The following is a 19,087-nucleotide window of genomic DNA, read 5'->3' on the forward strand; positions in this document are numbered from 1 at the left end:
GCGCTCCCCGCTCTGGCTGGAGCCGCCCCGCGCCCCGCTGTGTCTGCGCCTCGCTGCTGCTGCTCCTGCCTGAGGCGGGCGGGGAAGGAACCTGGGGCCCCTTCAGTGCCCGGGGTGGGGGGTAAATACCCGGCTGGACACAGCCCCCCCCCCCCCCCCGGTCTCTCTCTCACACACACACACACACGCACACACACACACATACATCCGGAGGTGCTGCCATGGCACCAGCAGCTCTAGGGAGGGACCCGCCCCGCCCCGCTCCGCTCAGGGGCTCCCCGGGGCAGCCCTGCAGCTGGGGCTCAGACTAGATACCCCGGAGCTTTCCTTCTGCTCTTTAACGGGGGAGGGGGACATGGGGACCCAACTCTTGACGCGGCCCCTCGTCTGCACTGAGGTGCTTGCAGGGCTCGCCGGCTCCTTCCCATCCTGGGCTGGGGGGCTACCGCGGGACTCCTGCCCTGTTGGGGCTGGGCCCTTTATTGTCACTGGCGCAGGGGCGGCTCCAGGCACCAGCATGCCAAGCGCGTGCTTGGGGCGGCATGCCGCGGGGGGCGCTCTGCCGGTGCCGGGAGGGCGGAAGGCGGCTCCAGTGGACCTCCCACAGGCGTCCCTGCTGAGCGTCCGCTGGTCCTGCAGCTCCAGTGGACTGGTCCCTCCGGCTCCTGCTTGGGGCGGTGAAATGTCTAGAGCCGCCCCTGCACTGGCGCCATTACCCAGGAGTGTGTGTCTCCGGGGAAGGAATGCTGTGACTTGTGCGCTTTGCTGGGAGCTGAGTGGCAGGAGAAGGGGAGCAGGCACCAGCTGAGGAGTAGAGGGAACCAGAGGCATTTTTTTCCCCTGCCACGCGACACAGGACTGTGGGGTGATCTGGTTTTAGGGATGGTTGCCTGCAGCCCCGTTAGACCTTTACACATGAATTCTGCCTTTATTAGAGGACAGGGCCATGGGAGTGGTGGATGTGATGGGCTATGTTTCTGTGTCAGGGACTCCACAAAATATTTAAACAAATTAAAGCAAAACTGGGCCCAGTCAGGGAACTCTCATGAGCCAAACTGAGAAAAGAGTCTGTCTGAGATCCATTAATATGGGGGACTTGTTTAGTCCCCCCCTGAGCTGCTCCCTCCCACATTCCTGTTTCTGGCCTGGCTTCAGGCTCTGGCTGGGTTCTCCAATAGCTGTTCTGTGTCACCTTTAAGATCCGTATTTCCCGTTTTCCTTTTGTGCATTTTTTGGCTAACAGTCCTTTGTCTTGCAGCTTAAACAAGATGAAACGGGGCTCATCTTCCAGTGGTAGCAATAGCCGGGCCTCCCTGCTGCCCATTAGAGTTCAGGACACAAGTAGAGCTGGTCTATATACACCTCAAGCAACGTATGTGCTGCTGCTATCTAAGTACACTTAGGCTGATGTAACTGAGAGGAGGAGGGTTGTGGTTATTTGTTGTGGCCTTGGTGTGAAGAGATTCACTGTTATGATAAATGGCACCTGGATGTCTAGTTCGCATCTAACCACACCTTTGAGTGTCCTAGTGCAGGAGTTCTCAAACTGGGGGTTGGGACTCTCAGGGGGTTGGCAAGGTTATTACCTGGGGGGTCATGTGCTGTCAGCCTCCACCCCAAACACGGCTTTGCCTCCAGCATTTATAATGGTGTTAAATATATAAAAATGTGTTTTTAATTTATAAGGGGAGGGGGTTGCACTCAGAGGCTTGCTATGTGAAAAGGGTCACTAGTACAAAAGTTTGAGAACCACTCACCTAGTGATATTGATGTAAATTTATGGTGTAGACCTGGCCTAAGGCTAACATCATTTCAGATAGGTGGCACTAGTAGTACCGCCTGTAAATTTCACTTGTGTAGGCAGGTTCATGGAAACAAGAACACCACACTGACTTGACTTAACAGAACACTGGCCATTTAAAAATAATGCATTGTAAACTAATTTTACTATCAACTCCACATTAGAATTTTCAATATGAAAGATGTGTTAAGCCCTTTAAAGGGACAATGTCTTGAAATTTAGTAAATTGTCAATTAAAATAACTATTATGACACCTGCAATCTAATCAATCTACTTGCCTATTTGGGAGGTGGGAGGAGTTATGTCACACTTTTTTTTTTCAGTGTTTTTTTTTTCCATTGTTGCTATGTAAAAGACCACCACTTCCCCAGTGAAGTCAGTTTTCTCACTTTGTGTGGAAGTTGTGCTTTTGACAGCACTGTGTAAGCAATCAAATTAAAAACAAAAATCCAGATTCCTAATAATCTTGGGTCATGTAACAATACTTGTGAAACCACTAGCAGCATAATAACTCTTTAAATTACAGTGTAACTTTTTGTTACTTTTCTATAGAGAACGATCAAAGCTGAGCATATCTAAGTACACTGGTGGCTCTGAAGGAAAAAACAGCTTTTCTGTGAAAAGGTACTGTTACAATGCCTCCTGACTTGTCTGTCAATATTTTCTGTATAAAATGGTGAATAATTAAAACTCTAGGCTTTAAAAGTGGCTTGCAAAGGGGGCAGGAGGGAAATATTTGTGTGTCCCTTTTTTGGGGAAGGGGGCCTGTTTTGATGTATAAAGAAGACCTAAAAGATTTGTTTTTGTTTTTTCCCCTCAAAGGCTTTTTTTCCTGCTTGATTTTTTTCATTCATTAGATTACAGAGTAGGCCCCTAGGAATTGTGCACAAATGCTATGTTAATGAGAATCATGTAAGTGCATAGGAAGATTGCTATCCTGTATGAGATCACTGTAGCAGGTCTGAGATGCTTCAGAGGAATATGTATGAATCTCTGTAATGGACAGTTGTGGAATAACCTGCCTGTGGGGCGATTTTTCCCCCCTCTTAACTGCCTTCATTGGATGATTGGTTTATGCTTTGAAGCATGAGAATTTTATAGTTCTTGTACACTTTGGATATCCTATCCAGTGTGATTCTGGTGTTTTGTAAATGCTAAAAGCACACAGCATGTGATCCAAAGTGGTTTAAACCTCTCTGTTTGGTTTCAGGACAAGTGATTCTGGAGCGTCACGAAATACTCCATGGGGATTTTTTACTGGCACAGAAAAGTTAAAGGATCCCAGGCCACTTCATGATAAGACTTACATTCAGCAGTGCATCCGACAGCTCTGCGAGGTATACCTGTGTTCCCACCCACTGTGCCATCAGTGTCTGCTGCATCTGCTCATAACGATGATGTATTCTAACTGCAAACATGGGATGCTGTCATCTTTGGCAATAGATTAGTTGGTTCTGTTACAGAATTAGGATTGTACATGTGATACACAGAATATACAACTGGGATAGCTTGTGATTGGGAGGAGAAACCATGTGATAAGCAGGTTTCAGATTGGGGAGGAAACTGGTGGTGCTTTAATCAGGTTATGCCCGCAATCCGAAATTAGCTGAGTGTTTCTGCTAAAATGTGCAGTTGATATTAAAATTGCCCTAATTAGACCTGAGAATTAACACTTTGTAGAGATGAATAGGGCTGGTTTGCATCTCTCTCCTGCAGTTTAGTAAAGCAGCATGGGATTGGGTCACATTTGGAAGATTAACATCTAGAAGGGCAAGAATAATGCCATATGATTTAGTGTTTGTTTTTAACTGAAAATTTAGATATTGCAGATATTGTTGAGCCATCAGAAGTGCTGGCACAAAGAACATCTGTTCAATCAGTCACTTTTTCAATAAGTTGTTTACCTTCTGAGGACAACAATGCTACAATTATCATTGGTGTATACTTAACAGAGAGCATATACAAATCTCAGTTTATTCAGTGGCTCATCAGACATGAATATTTTTTTTTCTGAGCCTCTCTATCTCCCCCTCTGAATGTTGGATTCTTCCAGAAATGTGTGGCTGTAACGAAGGAGAGTTCTTTGTTTTAAATTGAAAATACCCATTCAGAATGTATTGATCAGTGTACTTATAGTGACTTCTATTAGAAGCAATGAAAATTTAATGTTCCTCAAGATAAATGCTGACATTGACCTCACCTTGGTCAATATCTGATTAGGGGTCTGTATTAATCTTTGTGTCTGTTGCCTTTCTTGGTTTCTTGTGGAGAATGGCTATGCCCAGAATGTCTCTATGAAATCTCTCCAAACTCCATCTACTAAGGACTTTTTCAGGATTTTTGCTTTTATATATGCTTTTTTGTGCCCTTCTTATGAACTTCCTGATTCTAAAATTGAAGAGGAGATCCCCAAAGTCTTAAAGAACTTGGGTATGTACCAGAGCTGATCAGAGATTGTATAAAGTGGGCATCCTTATGTTCAAAGAGACAGAGTCAAGATAAAGATCTGGATAAAAAAAATTCTGAGAACAACATAAAATTAATAACTTTATCTTTTTTTGAAGGTCCCCACTGTCGAATCCAGGCTCTGGTGTCTAAACAAGGCAGTGGTTCTCGTGTCAGGCCCTGCAATGGGACCCAGGTGCCCTGTTGGTATACACAATGCCAGTTCCTTTCAGTGAAGGCTTTGCCACCAGGTCACTGCAGCTCTCAGGCTCCATGATTGTCTGACTCCGCTCAGCCTCTGGTTGTTTTTAACTTTGTTCCCTTAGGGGTATCCTGCTGTCCTCTAGTGTTTCAACCTCAACGTTTTCCTCCCCCTTTAAGCATTTGAATTGGCTCCATTTGCCGGTGTAGGTTCTAGCTACTGCTAGGTTGCCGTGTTCAAGAGACACTGGAAAATGCTTGAAGCTTGTACAAGGGCATCTTCAGGCTAAATATCATAGCTTAAAACATTCTTTTCTCTGTATGACTTCAGAGTTACAGATTCATAGTTTTTAAGGCCAGAAATGACCATTAGATCATCTAGTCCAACCTCCAGGGTAATACAGGTGATAGAATTTCACCCAGCTACTCTTGTATTGAGCTCAATAATTTGTTGGACTAAAGCATATCTTTATTACTAGTAATGCCAAAACTATGAAAGCCGAAATAACTTACTTTCAGCACTTCTATTCTATCTTTTTGCCCTTGCTTTATCATAGACCATGAAACTAGATGGGTCTATTTTATGTTCTGGTTCCCATGCACTAGAGTAATGCTGTGATGTTTGGGTTTCTGATATTGCAGGGAAATATTTTGAGCAGTAGATTTGCTTTTTCACACAATCAGTGCCTTGCATCTAAACTACTTGAGTTTCTCTTTTCAATGCACCTATGCCTGACTAATCCCACTGTGGATTTCTTCCAGAATTGGTGAAATCCCTGTTAAATGACACAGCGAGTTTTGTTGTTTCTCAGTGATTCCAGATAGGTTGTACTTGTGATGGGTTTCCCCCTCTTCCCTTCCCCCCGACACGGGTGCCACCTGGAACTGGGGTACCCTTGTGCCTGCCTAACCCACCAGCCTGGGCTCCCTATCACACTGTGGTGCTATAAATTGCCAAGCTCTCCAAGCTTGCTCTTTCACCAACATACACAGATAGGGGCATACCCAGCTGCAGCTTCACACACACGCTGAAATCAGCTCTGCATGGGAAGGCTCAGCTAAGGCACCTCCCAGTTGGGAAGGCACGCACCCCACTCTGGAGTGTAAACCCAAAATTATACCATCTTGCTCTGCACAGGGAACTGTGCAGCATAAACTCAGACAATTCGCCCCTCTCTCAATGTGGAGAGAGAGATGCAACAACTTTCTGCCCCAAGTAATAAATTCCACACACTGGCTTTAGATAAAACAAAGACCAAGTTTATTAAATACAAAAGATAGATTATAAGAGATAGCAAATAGATCAAAGCAGATTACCTTAGTAAATAAACAAAAACTGCAGAGCTTAACACACCTATGGATCAGCAGGTAGTGATCAAGCTATCGGGGATCGATAAAGCAATCCCCGATTGCTCTGCTGTCGACTCCTGTACTCCACTGCGGTGAGAGGTGGAAGCAGAGTCGACGGGGGAGTAGTGGCAGTCGACCCCGCGCTGTGAGGTAAGTCGACCTAAGATATGAAGACTTCAGCTACGCTATTCTTGTTGCTGAAGTTGCGTGTCTTGGGTCGATTCCCACCCCCTCCAGTGTAGACCAGGTCTAGATAAGTAAGATATGAATTAACAAATTCTCACCCTGAGCGATAAACAGGCTGGCAGATTCTTAAGGCACAAGCTGCCTTGGCTTTCCCAGGTTTTCATACGCAGACTAAAAGTCCTTCTAGCCTGGGACCATCATTTCCCACAATTCAGTCTTTCCCCTCAGGTGTTTCCAGGTGTGTTGTTGCAGGGAGAGTGAGTTACCATCATGATATCATTTTCTGCCTTTGTTTATCTTCCTCCCACTTTCTGGAAAGCTCTTTTGCTGTGACCCAGGTCACAGCAATTTCCCATTGTGTAGTGCTCTCTCTCAGAGGTTTCTATTGTACACAGTTCCTGGGGTAATCCTTGTGCTTGTGTGCATTTCCTTAATAAGCCATTAACATTGTTTGGCCTTTTTACTGTTGTACCTGAAAGGCTGTTTGTGGGTGTTTTCAACTTTACAACATGTTTCAGTAACACATACCTAGCCAAATTTCATATCTTCACGTATGATGGTAGCAGATACGATCCAATGAGATATTACTGTCTAGCAGGTCAAGACTTTTAGAATAATATCTCAAAGGCATACTTTGTACAAAACATATCCTAATTACATGACAGTGGTGAATATTGGGGTGCCAGAGTGTCACAGTACTCTATTTGCAACTCAAGGGTATTTTTCTAATCGCTGGTGCCACAAACTCCACCTGGTATCCAAAACTGAGTTGTGCTTTTTTTTTTTAAACTTCTTTACAAGTGGCAAAGATACTGCAATTTGACCTTAGCTGACAGAGTTTGTTGATGCACATAAAAGGAATATGATCAGTTCATGATCTGTAGTGTTAAAAATAGTGAACGTTCATCAGTAAAATAGTCAGAAGTCTGCGTGTGTCCAATAAATCAAATCTATTTGGCAGGGAGATGTCTTTTTATTCTCTGCTGATTATAATCATGCTCAGGTAATTGGAAACTGCTCTAACTCTTCTTTCCTTGTAGGTATCCCTTCCCATTGCCCAAAAGCTCCATGAACACCGTGGGTGTGCCACATGTTTGGCCTCAGGTTGCCGCTGCACTAGTGTGGTTAATAGACTGCATCAAGGTATGGTGAGAAAGGGAGGTCAGCTGTGATCCAGTGGATCTGAGCTGAGCAGGGACATATGGGTTCTGTTCCAGGCTCTGCCATTGACTTTGGACTAGTTAAGGCCAGACTTTCAAAAGTATTTAGGTGCCTGAAGATGGAGAGAGCCACCTAACAGTGGGATTTTCAAAGAGCATCTAAGCAAGGTGGTCACTTAACTCCATCAAAATTGATGGGTTTTACATATCTAACATGTATATGCATCTAGGGGGATTTTCAAAAGTGCCTATCTGCCTCTTTAGGTGCCTAAATGCCTTTAAAAATCTGGCACCTAATCCTATGCCCCAGTTTTCCCTTTTGTAAAACTGGAACAATAATATTTCCCTACTGCACAGGTGTGTTGTCAGTATACGTTCATTATCTTCTTTGAAGTGGTTTGAAATCCTCAAAGGGAAGATGCTAGAGAAATGAAAAGTAGTAACTATTACAAATAACAATACCTATGGTGGGTGAGTATGTGTGTGTAAGAGGAAAGAATAAACAAGAGAAAACAGGTCTACATTAGATTCTTATAGAAATGATCTGGAGTTTTTAATCGTCTTCATGCAGCCTTAGGGCCCTACAGCAATATCTTAGATTCAGAAGCTGTCTGGCTTTTTGACTGCAGATATAAGCAGACAAGGCAGCTGAGGTAATGTCTCTGCATCTGTTGGAGGAAAAGTGGCTTTTTCTATAGTAACTGACTCTTACCTTAGCCTTAGTCAATCAACTTCTTTCTGTCTTCCTCTAGAAAATTCCTTTTTATTGGCAATCTTTACATGTGATGGTACCCAGCAGGGCACATGTAGCTGGGGTGGGGGTGGGGGACGGACAGTAACCCATCTCTTGTACAAAGTCTTGCAGTGTGGTGATTGCTATCTTACTCATAGAACTTCCTGGTGTTTTTTAGGTACACCTGCCCTGTTGACTTTGTATCAAGCTGCAGTGCTTTAAGCTTATCCTCAAAATATGTTTTCTCTTTCCTTTCTTTGAGACCCTCCCATGATTTTCATAGTGTTTCCTCAGAATCTGCTATTCCATTCTTTAATTGTCTCTTTGAAATGTATTGCCATTAACAGATTGAAGAGAATGGGTTATGATCCCTGCAGTATGAATCTTTTTTGACCACATCAGTTATGTTAATTCTGATATATGTGGCAGTTATCTAGGTGGTGTGCAGGGGCTTGTTTTTCACTGTAAAAGTCACAGACAAAATATACTGACACTTAGTGAAGAGAACTCTTCCCCCCTTGACAGTTTAGCAGGCTGCTCTGAGCAGAATGTTGTACCACTCCCATTAATCCTGGGTATTTCATCCATTCTTCCATCTTCTTCCATCGTTCCTACCGCCACTGTGTCACAGCCAACCATCTACTAACACAGATTCCAGTGCTCCATCAACAGATGTAACACTATTCTGTGAAGTCAGGGGCTTACCTGGACCAAGTTACTGTGTTAATAGAGCAACGTTTCCATGTAATTTTGCCGAAGGAGACTTTTTTTACTCCTGGGGGAATTCTGCAACAAAAAATTTAAAAAATCTGTGCACATTGTTTTAAAATAAATAACAATATAATCACACCACTTTCAGTTATTTTTGGTCATTTATTTCAAAATACCTGTCAGCAAGTATGTGTGTAACAATAAGGACAGCAAAAAAGATTCAGGAAATGTTTTTTTGAGAAATAGATTCCTTACTAGGCATATTAATGCAGAACTGAATAAGAATTCATTTAAACTACAATACAGAACTGTATTTCACGCACCTCAGAAGTGGTGCAAAGGCTTGGGGGAGTCAGGGGTAATGGAAGAGCTGAGGGAGAGGGAAATAATTGCTGGGAAGAAGCCTGGGAGTGAACTTGGAGGGTGGGAAAAGTGTGGAACAGGGTGGTTTCTTTGCGGGGGGGTGGGAGGGTAGGGATTGTTAGGGAGCATCCCCCTGCAGCCCCTGGCTGACCCCTAGCCTCTCCCATTCAGTCAGGCACATCTGCCCCTGTCCCCATATGTTCCTGTACCCCCATGTGTCCTTGCACCCCCTGTCCACATGTCCCTCCACCCCCACCCAGACACTGACTCCCCCATCCCTATGTCGTGCTGTACCCACTCCCCCTGTCCCTATGTGTCCCTGAACCTCCTCCCTGTCCCCATGGCCCTCTGTGTCCCCCACCCAGCCACTCCCCCTGCTCCTATGTAGCTCTTCACTCCCTCTCGCATCACCATGTGGCCTTGCACCTCCCTCCCTGACTAGTCCTTCTGAGCCCGTTTGACAGCCCCCTCCCCCCAGCACTCCATGCTGTCTGTCTGTCTCTCCATAGTCCCTGCCTCCTGACCTGGCCTGACAGGTGCTACAAAGAAGGCAGGCTTTTTCTCTTCCCTTGCTGGCTGGGAGCTGCTGCTCTTCTGGTGCCACAGCACCCTTTGGTGGAGGGAAAAAGGCAGAACTGAAGCAACATTTCAGCTGAAGCTTTTTTCTGCACAAAAAAATAAAAAATATGCATGGCTCATTAATTATGCATGTGCACAGTAGCACAGAATTCTCCCAGGAGTAGACTTTGGCCTAGAATCACTAAGATTCCTTTTTTCAGCATTGTGCTGTAGTACCAGGGGTTTAGCTTATTGTTTAGAGATACACACCACACCAAAGAAACAGGGAGCTCTAAAAGTGTGCAGCCCACCCTGATGGGGCTAGCTCTGCCTCCTCACATTGTTTTCTTAATACAAATATGACTCTGATATGGAGGTTAGTGAGGGGTGATATCGAATAAGAATCTCCAGTGAACACCGTACACTTCTAATTTGTGAGATTTACACTCTGTCCCTTTTTAGATCTACAGTGTCATGAGAAGGAACTCAGATGTGCTTGTCGATGCTCAGTGCTGGTCAGGAGAGGGTGAAGATGAAATTGTAGTTAATAAGGTATCATACTATATTAATTGTTCATCAGACAATGTTCACTACACTGTTAGGAAAAGTAGCGAATGCAGTAAATGTGCTCCCATTTTGTATGGGGTTTTTAATTTGGATTTTAATCAGCCTTTTTTCCGTTCATACTCAAGTGTGTATTGTTCTCAGTGCTATTCCAAAAGAGTTGGACAGAATGTAAATGTAAGAACTGTTGTTTTAATAATAATTAAAAAACACACTGCTTTCTATAATGAGTTAGATACCTATGGTTTACAACTGGAGTGGGATTTAGCTGTCCAGGGGATTAATTACAGAAGGGAAGGGAGAAAAGGACAGCCTTGTTTTCTAGCATGCTTTGAGAGGCGATTTCATCTGGTGGATAATGCATGGGATGGGGAGGAGGGGTGGTGGTCAGAGTGGACTCAATTCTTGACTGCTACTAACTTACTATGTGACTGTGGGCAATTTATTTTAGCTTTTTCTCCTGTGTAAAATGAGTGTGACACTGATCTACCCCTGTAAAATACATTGATGTATGGATGAGAAGAGCTATCTCTTAAAAAGGCAAATCATTTTAGACAGATATGTTTGTACTTTATCATCATTTGTACCTTTCTAATATAGTGGTGAAGGAGAGGAATAGATCTGCCATCCTTTGATTCGCCTCACCCATTCCTCCCTGCCAAGTGGCTGATAGCCTGGACCATTGCCTGAAGCCACCTCTTTTTCCCAACACTGTCAGCACATTCTGCTCTTCCCACAGAAGCAGTGGGAGTAGATGAAGAGAACATACTGCTTATGCCACTGGGCTGATGTGGCAAGGGGGAGTGGCCAGTTCCTGGTAGGGGTCCCACTTTGGGACCACACATGCAAGTCAAAGGCTTTTTCCCTGTACCTCAGTGGCCAGTTGCTTGGCTTCTCAAAAATAGGAGCAGCTATTTTCAGAGCTTGCAGCCCAGAGGACATCTGGTTGTTTAACTGCTCCTCTCTGCTCACCCGTAAATCACATGGCAAGTTATGGATTTGGGAGTACCTTTCCCACCTCAAATAAAAATCAGCTTCTTGGTCTGTGAGGTCTCAGTCTGATTTCTTTTTGGTGGGGACCAGAAGGGGATTTTCACATACCTGTGTCAGTTTCCCACCTTGGCACCTGGCATGCTGCGCATGGAGTTCTGGTTAGCTCTGGGCCTGACGTCAGGCCTAGAGAAACCCAGGTTACAGCCTGCAATGAGCAAGTGGACACCCAGGCCAGGAAACAAAGATCCCGAAGTGGAAGCTGCTTTTTAAAAGCAACAAAAATAACCCAATCTTCTAACTGAGGATTTGCCCTAAAGCACCTTCTTAGATTTAAAAGGGTGGTTTGTGTGGGTTGTCATTACATTCAAGCTTTAAAATAGAACTTGTGACCTTGTATGTCCATTTTAATAATATTTAACTAAGGTGTTGGTTTGCCACGTGGCTTTGTATGCCAAGCTTGCTTAATATGTTTTTAAAAAGCTCTAAAAATGACATTGTTTGTTTGTTTTCAGCTACTTATGGAATACACTGAGAAGGGTTATGATCATTTCATGAATGGAGGAGATGCTTTTGAAGAGATGGATGCGGAACTGCAGGCAAAACTAAGTAAATGTGGCCATCTGAATTAGCTATTGCAAGAAACCACATGCAGGCTAGTAGAATTCTGGGCCTTGTCACACTTACTGCCTTCCTTACAGGGTTTATAGTACGGCCAACATGAGCATTTTTCAAATGCTGGTGCCTGCCTAGAGTTAAGCACCCACATTCATATTTAGATATCTTATTTAGGAAAATGCTGATGTTTAAAAGTGCGGGTCTAAGTGTCTTCACTATGGCCATGATTTTCAGAAGTGCAAAGTGACTTGATGCCTTAATTTGTGGTTGCCCAAGTGGAGGTGCCTTAAAGGGGCCTGACTTTCAAAGGGTGGGTGCTCAGTACTTTCTGTTAACCAAGCTCCTTTATAGCCTCTCAAGTTGGGGACTCAAAATCACTGGTCACTTTTGGCGTCTATGTCCTAGCTGGTTTGATATTGGGTCAGGATTCCACACCCTCTCCTAGAACTAGCAGCTGCTCGTCTGCCTGCTCATAGAATATTGCAAGGCGCTCATTTTTAAGAGTGAATCTTTTCTGGTGTGGTTTCTCTTTGCAAATCACATCGAATAGTGGAAACTGACTTCTATTTTCCTCTCTGGACTATTTCGTTCCCAAGACAGGGCTTCTCCTGTTGGTAGTGTCATCTCTTGTTATTGCATACCATCTGCCTGTAAGCATTTCTAAAGTGCCTGGCAGCGGTGCTCAAACTGGGTTGTGACCCCAAAGTGGGTCATGACCCCATTTTAGTGGGATTGCCAGGACCAGCGTTAGATTCACTGGGGCCCAGAGCTGAAGCCGAAGCCCGAGGACTTGAGTCTGAGGTAGCAGGGATCTGGCCCCTCTTCTCCCCGCAGCCTCAGGCAGGGGGGAGATTGGGCTCCGGCCTCCTCCCACCTGGGGTCATGTAGTAACTTTTTTTTTTTTTTTGTCAGAAGCGGGTGGTGGTGCAATGAAGCTTGAGAACCGCTGCACTACAGTATTGTGGCACTGTTGTCTGGTATGACTATCGAGGCTCTAGGGTTATTCAAACCCAGTGTGGTTTCTTGCAGACAAAATATTTAAAGTAGACCATTCCAAAGTGAAGACCTTAGAAGCAGAGAACAAAAGGTTGAATGAAGAGATTGCAAGGCTAGAGAGAGAGAGGGAAAGCGAGCCGGTTAGTAAACCATCTTTTTACTTCTTTCAACTATATCAAAGCTGAGTCTTCCCTTATTGGGGTTCCAGGTATTGTAATCTCACCAGTAACATGTACATACTGAGCAAGTGGTGGGGGCAGCAGAATCAGGGGCACCTGAAATTCTGCTTCCTGAGGGATAGGAAGGGGGCTGAGGTGCTACAAAGGAAACTGTCTCCAGAGCTCTAGGTATCACCTGGGACGCTCTCAACTCCTGGCCCCAGCTGGTGGAAGAGTCAAGTCAATGTCTCACTCTCATAGTAGAATCCTGCTGTAGTTTAAAAAAAAAAAAAAAAAAAGCCAGATATGAAATTAATGCAAGAAAAATCTGAGTTGAGGCTTCTCTCTGTCCTTACAGAGCTGTGACTTATTACTGCAGTGCATCTGGTACATGAGACTCAATGCATTATTTGACTCCTGTGATGCATGACAGCCTCACCTCTGATCTTATTTCCTCCTGTAGCTTTTAATTTCTTAATGTTTCAATTTAGCTGGTGTTCTAATGATAGAGTTTAAAATTCTAAACTCCCAAGAGCTAATTTATCAGGCTGGAAATAACGATATCTTGTAGTCTGAGACTGAAAATTTGACCCAAATAAGATAAAGGAGGGAAGAGGCTTTCGGGGTAGGGATTGTACAGGGATTGACAGAGTTGCAGAGTTCACCACCATTTAGGATTGTGAGGAAAATTATCTGCCTTGTTAACAGCTGATTCAAGAAAGGGTGCAGGTGAAAATATGTCATTGTGCTACTGTTGTTTCCAGTAACCACTGTAAAGTAGGACCAATTCTTCTATATGCCAGTTATTAACACTCTTCTTTCTCCTCAAAGGATCGTCTAGAAACGCTGAGGAAGCTGAAAGCTTCGCTGCAAGCTGATGTTGAAAAATATCAGGCTTACATGACTAATCTCATTCAGCTGTCCTGGATCAGAAACTACATAGCCTCACTGAGGCGTGTGAGGAATCAGGTGAGAAGGAAGCTGCATCAGAGATAGTTGATGATGATGTATCATCACTTCTTTTGTTGGCTAGTACTGCAGATTGAAGGTTCTGAAACAGACATACACTTGCTCCATGGATGGATTTGTACTAGAGCAGATTTTACTTGGCTAGTAATATTGTTGTACTTTCTGGGAAAAGAGTGGGGCAGTACATACAGGGATAAGTGCTTCCTGGACCAGAAAGTGCTGGATGCAACTTTAAAAGCCACCGCCTTGATTTCTAGGGGAGAAGAATTGTCTTTTGAGGCAGAAACATGTAAGTTGTCCGGCTGTCGAGTGTGGGAGATGATGAGGTTTGGGGGTAGACTCTGCCCTCTTGGACCAGCTTCCTTACAGTTGGTCTCCTTTTCCCATAGTTCAGTGAGGGAAGGAAGCAGAGACTGATCTCGCACCAAAACTTTCTTGCCTCAAATTAAAGGAAAATCCCTCAGCCCTGAATAGTGAAATCACAACCTGCCTAAGTTGAAATCCTTCCATTTTAAAAAACAGTACATCTGAGTTGCTCTCCCTGACCTAGAACAAAGCGGCAGCACTGGGGGAGAAGGGACATAGCCCCCTGAAATGTGCATGTAGAGCCTGAGGAGATCCCACTTTAACCTACCTCACAAAAGTGCTGTGAGGCTTAAGTTTGTAGAGCACTTTAAAGATGGAGAGTGCCGTTCATGGAAGTAGAACACATCTGTATTACTGCTAGAAGTACATCTGACTGATGAATGAGATGTTTATACTGGAAAAGCAGGGGTGGCGACACTGTGACCCTTAGGCCTGGTCTACACTAGGACTTTAATTCGAATTTAGCAGCGTTAATTCGAATTAACTGCGCACCCGTCCACACCAGGAAGCCATTTAATTCGACCTAGAGGGCTCTTTAGTTCGAATTCGGTACTCCACCCCGACGAGGGGAGTAGCGCTAAATTCGACATGGCTATGTCGAATTAGGCTAGGTGTGGATGCAAATCGAACTTACTAGCTCCGGGAGCTATCCCACACTGCACTACTCTGTTGACGCTCTGGACAGCAGTCTGAGCTTGGATGCTCTGACCAGCCACACAGGAAAAGTCCCGGGAAAATTTGAATTCCTTTTCCTGTCTGGACAGTTAGAATCTCATTTCGTGGTTGGACATCGGGGCGAACACAGCAGCACCGGCAGCGATGCAGAGCTCTCCAGCAGAGGAGTTCATGTAATCTCTGAATAGAAAGAGGGACCCAGCATAGACTGACCGGGAACTCTTGGATCTGATCGATGTGTGGGGCGAGGAGTCTGTGCTTTCGGAGCTGCGCTCCAAAAAACGGAATGCAAAGACCTACGAGAAGGTCTCCAAAGCCATGAGAGACAGAGGATACAGCCGGGATGCAACGCAGCGCCGCGTGAAAATCAAGGACCCCAGACAAGGCTACCAAAAAATCAAAGCGGCAAACGGACGCTACGGAGCCTGCCACCACTGCCCCACCAGTGACCATGGACTCTGACGATGGGACAGTGTCGACGGCCAGTTCCTCGGCGATGTTCGCGGACGGGGAAGATGAGGAAGGGTTTGTGGAGGACGACGCAGGCGAGAGCGCTTACAACGCTGGTTTCCCCGACAGCCAGGATCTCTTCATCACCGTCACGGAGATCCCCTACCAACCGTCCCCAGCCATTAACCCGGATCCTGAATCAGGGGAAGGAGCAGTCGGTAAGTGCTTTAACCATGTAAACTTTTATTCTTAATATAACAGGAATCTGAAGTATGTGAAAAGGAGGTCTCTCTATATATGGGGATAGAACAGAAATCCTCCTGGGAGATCTCCACGAAGCTCTCCTGGAGGTAATCGAAAAGCCTCCGCAGGAGGTTCCTGGGGAGAGCTGCCTTATTGGGTGCTCCGTGGTAGCACACTTTTCCGCGCGAGGCTTTTATGAGGTACTCAGGGAGCATTGCCTCCCCGAGCACGGCTGCATAGGGCCCTGGTTTGTGCTGGCTTTCACGCAGCATGTGCTCTCTATCTCCTTCAGTGACCGTCCTCAGGGTGATCTCGCTCGGAGACTCCTGCATCTAATTAGGGGAATTACTGTAATGTTTCGCCTGGTCCAAAGTATTTTTAAAAAATCTCCGGACAGACGGCATAGCAGAGACTCAGCACGCTGCTGCGTGACGAGCGTAACGGAAACCCAAAGAATCAAATGGACGCTCATGGAGGGAGCGGGGACTGAGGACGCAAGGTATCCCACAGTTCCTGCTGTCTCCGAAAAGGATTTGCATTCTTGGCTGAGCTCCAAATGCTTCTAGGGTCAAAAACAGTGTCCGCGGTGGGTCAGGGCATAACTCGGCAATTTACGCAGCCCCCCACCCACCCCCAGAAGTGAAAGGGAAAACAATCCTCTCTTGACTCTTTTACATGTCACCCTATCTTTACTGAATGCTGCAGATAGACGCGAAGGTGCAGCACTCAACACCAACATCCTTGCTCCCCCCACGCTATGGATGGCTGATGGTACAATAAGACTGATATCCATCGTCATCATCAGCCTATTGGCACGTGGGGCAGTGCAAAAGGACTGGTAACCATGCTGACTAGCATCTGTTAGGTCGATCAAGGGCGCCTGGCCCTAATTTTTCCTGGTAGATGGTACAGTATGGCTGATAACCATCATCATCATAGCAACAGGGGGCTGAGCTTCATCAGCCCCCACCCTTCATGTGTAAAGAAAAGATTCAATTGCCCCTGGACTAGCAGCAGGATGCTGGGCTCCTCTCCTCCACACTCCTTAATGTCCTATCTGGACTATCATAGCAACTGGAGGCTGCCTTCCACTCATTTCTCACTAACAAGTCACTGTGTCTTATTCCTGCATTCTTTATTACTTCATCACACAAGTGGGGGGACAATGCTATGGTAGCCCAGGAAGGCTGGGGAAGAATGGAATGAACAGGTGTTGTTGTTGCAGGAGCACCCCCTGTGAATAGCATACAGCTCATAATCTATGCAGGATCTGACACAGAGCAGCTGTGCTCTCTGGTTCTCTGATACAGTGGTTCTCTAGTACACTTGCCCATATTCTAGGCAGGACTGATTCTATTTTTAGATACCAAAAAGGAGGGATTGACTCAGGGAGTCATTCCCAATTTTGGTTTTTGCGCCCCTGGCTAAGAGCAGCCAGGGGCACTTATGACAGCAGCAAATGGTGCAGTGCAAAAGGACTGGTAACCATGCCCATCTTATTACCAATTTATGGTATGGTAGATGGTACAGTATGGCTGGTAACCATCTCTGCTGTCATGCAAAAGCAAAAGCATGCTGCTGTGTAGCGCTGCTGGACCGCCTCTGTCAGCGGCATCTAGTACACATACGGTGACAGGCACAAAAGGCAAAACAGGCTCCATGGTTTCCACGCTGTGGTGTCTGCCAGGGCAATCCAGGGAAAACGGGCTTGAAATGATTGTCTGCTGTAGCTTTCCCGGAGGAAGGGATGACTGACGACATTTACCCAGAACCACCCGCGAAAATGGTTTTTGCCCCATCAGGCACTGGGATCTCAACCCAGAATTCACAGAGACAGACTAGACTGTGTTCATTGTTCGCAAAAATTTATCTTTGCAAGGAATTCACTCCCTTTTTCCCATCACACAGCTTCGATTGTCTCCAGACCCGCCACAGCATCCCCCTCACAGAGGCTGGCAAAGATTAGGCGGCGAAAGAAAAAGACACGGGACGAGATGTTCGCTGAACTTATGGGGTGCTCCCGAGACGAGGCGGACCAGCAGAGCCAGTGGAGGGAGACCCTCTCTCTGTACCAGCGCTCACACAGCGAACGAGAGGAGAGGTGGCGTGAGGAAGACAAGCAGGCGACTCAAACGCTGCTTGGACTAATGAGGGAGCAAACGGACATGCTCCTGCGCCTTGTGCATGTTCTGCAGGACCTCAGGCAGGATGACAGAGCCCCCCTGCAGTGTATCTGCAACCGCCCTCCCCCGCCACAAAGTCCCATACCCCCTTCACCCAAAATAACCAGAAGGAGGGGCGCCAGAGGCCGTGTAAACTGTCACTGCACCCCAGCAGAGTGCTCAAGTACCGAAAAGCTCTCATACCCTAAATTTTGAGAAGTCCTTTCCTTCCCGCCTCACCCAAGCCCCCATCCCAGTTTCATCCCCTAACTGTCTAGTTGATAATAAAAAATACTTTTCTGTTAATTACTGTTTCTGTCATGTTCTTTTAGAGGAGACTGTGTTTGAAAGGGGGGAAGGGGGTTGGTAATTTGACAGGACAATCACCTTTACGAGGGTACAGACACAGGGGCAGGATCAGCAGCAGGTCACACACACACTGCAGTCAGTACGCACCCTGGTCGGTATGGGAGGTGGTTTGCAGGTTCTGTGTGGGTTGGGGGGTACGTGACTTTGTAGCGGGGGAGGAGGGTTACAGATCTCATGCAACGGTCCCTGTCCTGGACCACAGAGCCACGCAGCAGAGGAATCTGTATCTGTCCTCCCCCGCCAAAAGGCCACATAGCCCCCGCACACAGAGTCCCAAAAAGGAGGGATGGCAGGCTCCGTTGAAACATCCAGTCTGGCACTGCAGACCGCTCTGGGAGCAGGAGCCTGTCATTCCTCGAGTTTACAGGCGGTCTTTACATCACTGCACACTCTACCCAGCACAGTCCGTGTCCCAGTTTCAACCCTGTAACGCAAAGTCATCAATAAAGAAACCTTTGTAAAGTTACAGTGGAACATGTATTTTATTTTTAAACGTGTGTTGGAAGTTGGGGAAGCGGGGTGGGCGGGGTATGTAACTGCAGATGATAGTCAACAGTCACTTGGTAAAGAAACGGGCAGGTTCAGCTTCTCTGTAAAGAAACTGAACAGTCACAGGTCATGCTGCTCACTGCTCGCTGGTACTTGAAGAGTTTCTTGTCGCTGTGCAAGGCGCCTGCACAGAGCTTCACGAGCCAGGGCATTAGCGGGTAGGCTGGGTCCCCGACGATCACTATAGGCATCTGCACATCCCCAAGACTTATTTTGTGGTCCGGGAAGAAACTACCTTCCTGCAGGCGTCTAAACAGACCACAGTTCCTGAAAACACGCACGTCATGAACTTTGCCTGGCCACCCGAAGTTGATGTTGGTAAAACGTCCCCCATGGTCCACCAGTGCTCGCAGCACCATTGAAAAGTAGCCCTATTTCTCAGCAGCTGACTGTGGAAGAGGTGGACGATAAGGTGCGAGGAGTTGACAACGGCCATAACTGCAGCGGGATCCGTGCTCAAAGTGCTGTGG

At 46.1% G+C, this 19,087-nt stretch overlaps 1 protein-coding gene across 1 annotated transcript in view; it reads left to right on the forward strand.

The window, feature by feature from the left end:
* Window positions 1-657: 657 nt before the first annotated feature.
* Window positions 658-19,087, forward strand: part of LOC123361640 (kinetochore protein NDC80 homolog) — a 30,689-nt gene continuing 12,259 nt past the window's right edge. The window contains 10 exon segments of the mRNA XM_045001682.1: window positions 658-1,372; window positions 2,354-2,425; window positions 3,012-3,138; window positions 4,060-4,235; window positions 7,024-7,126; window positions 9,971-10,060; window positions 11,578-11,671; window positions 12,710-12,816; window positions 13,666-13,741; window positions 13,744-13,803. Coding sequence (XP_044857617.1) covers window positions 1,269-1,372; window positions 2,354-2,425; window positions 3,012-3,138; window positions 4,060-4,235; window positions 7,024-7,126; window positions 9,971-10,060; window positions 11,578-11,671; window positions 12,710-12,816; window positions 13,666-13,741; window positions 13,744-13,803 — 1,009 coding nt within the window. The 5' untranslated portion in view covers window positions 658-1,268.

This window comes from Mauremys mutica, chromosome 1 (genome assembly GCF_020497125.1).
Source record: "Mauremys mutica isolate MM-2020 ecotype Southern chromosome 1, ASM2049712v1, whole genome shotgun sequence".
NCBI classification, from domain to species: Eukaryota; Metazoa; Chordata; order Testudines; family Geoemydidae; genus Mauremys; species Mauremys mutica.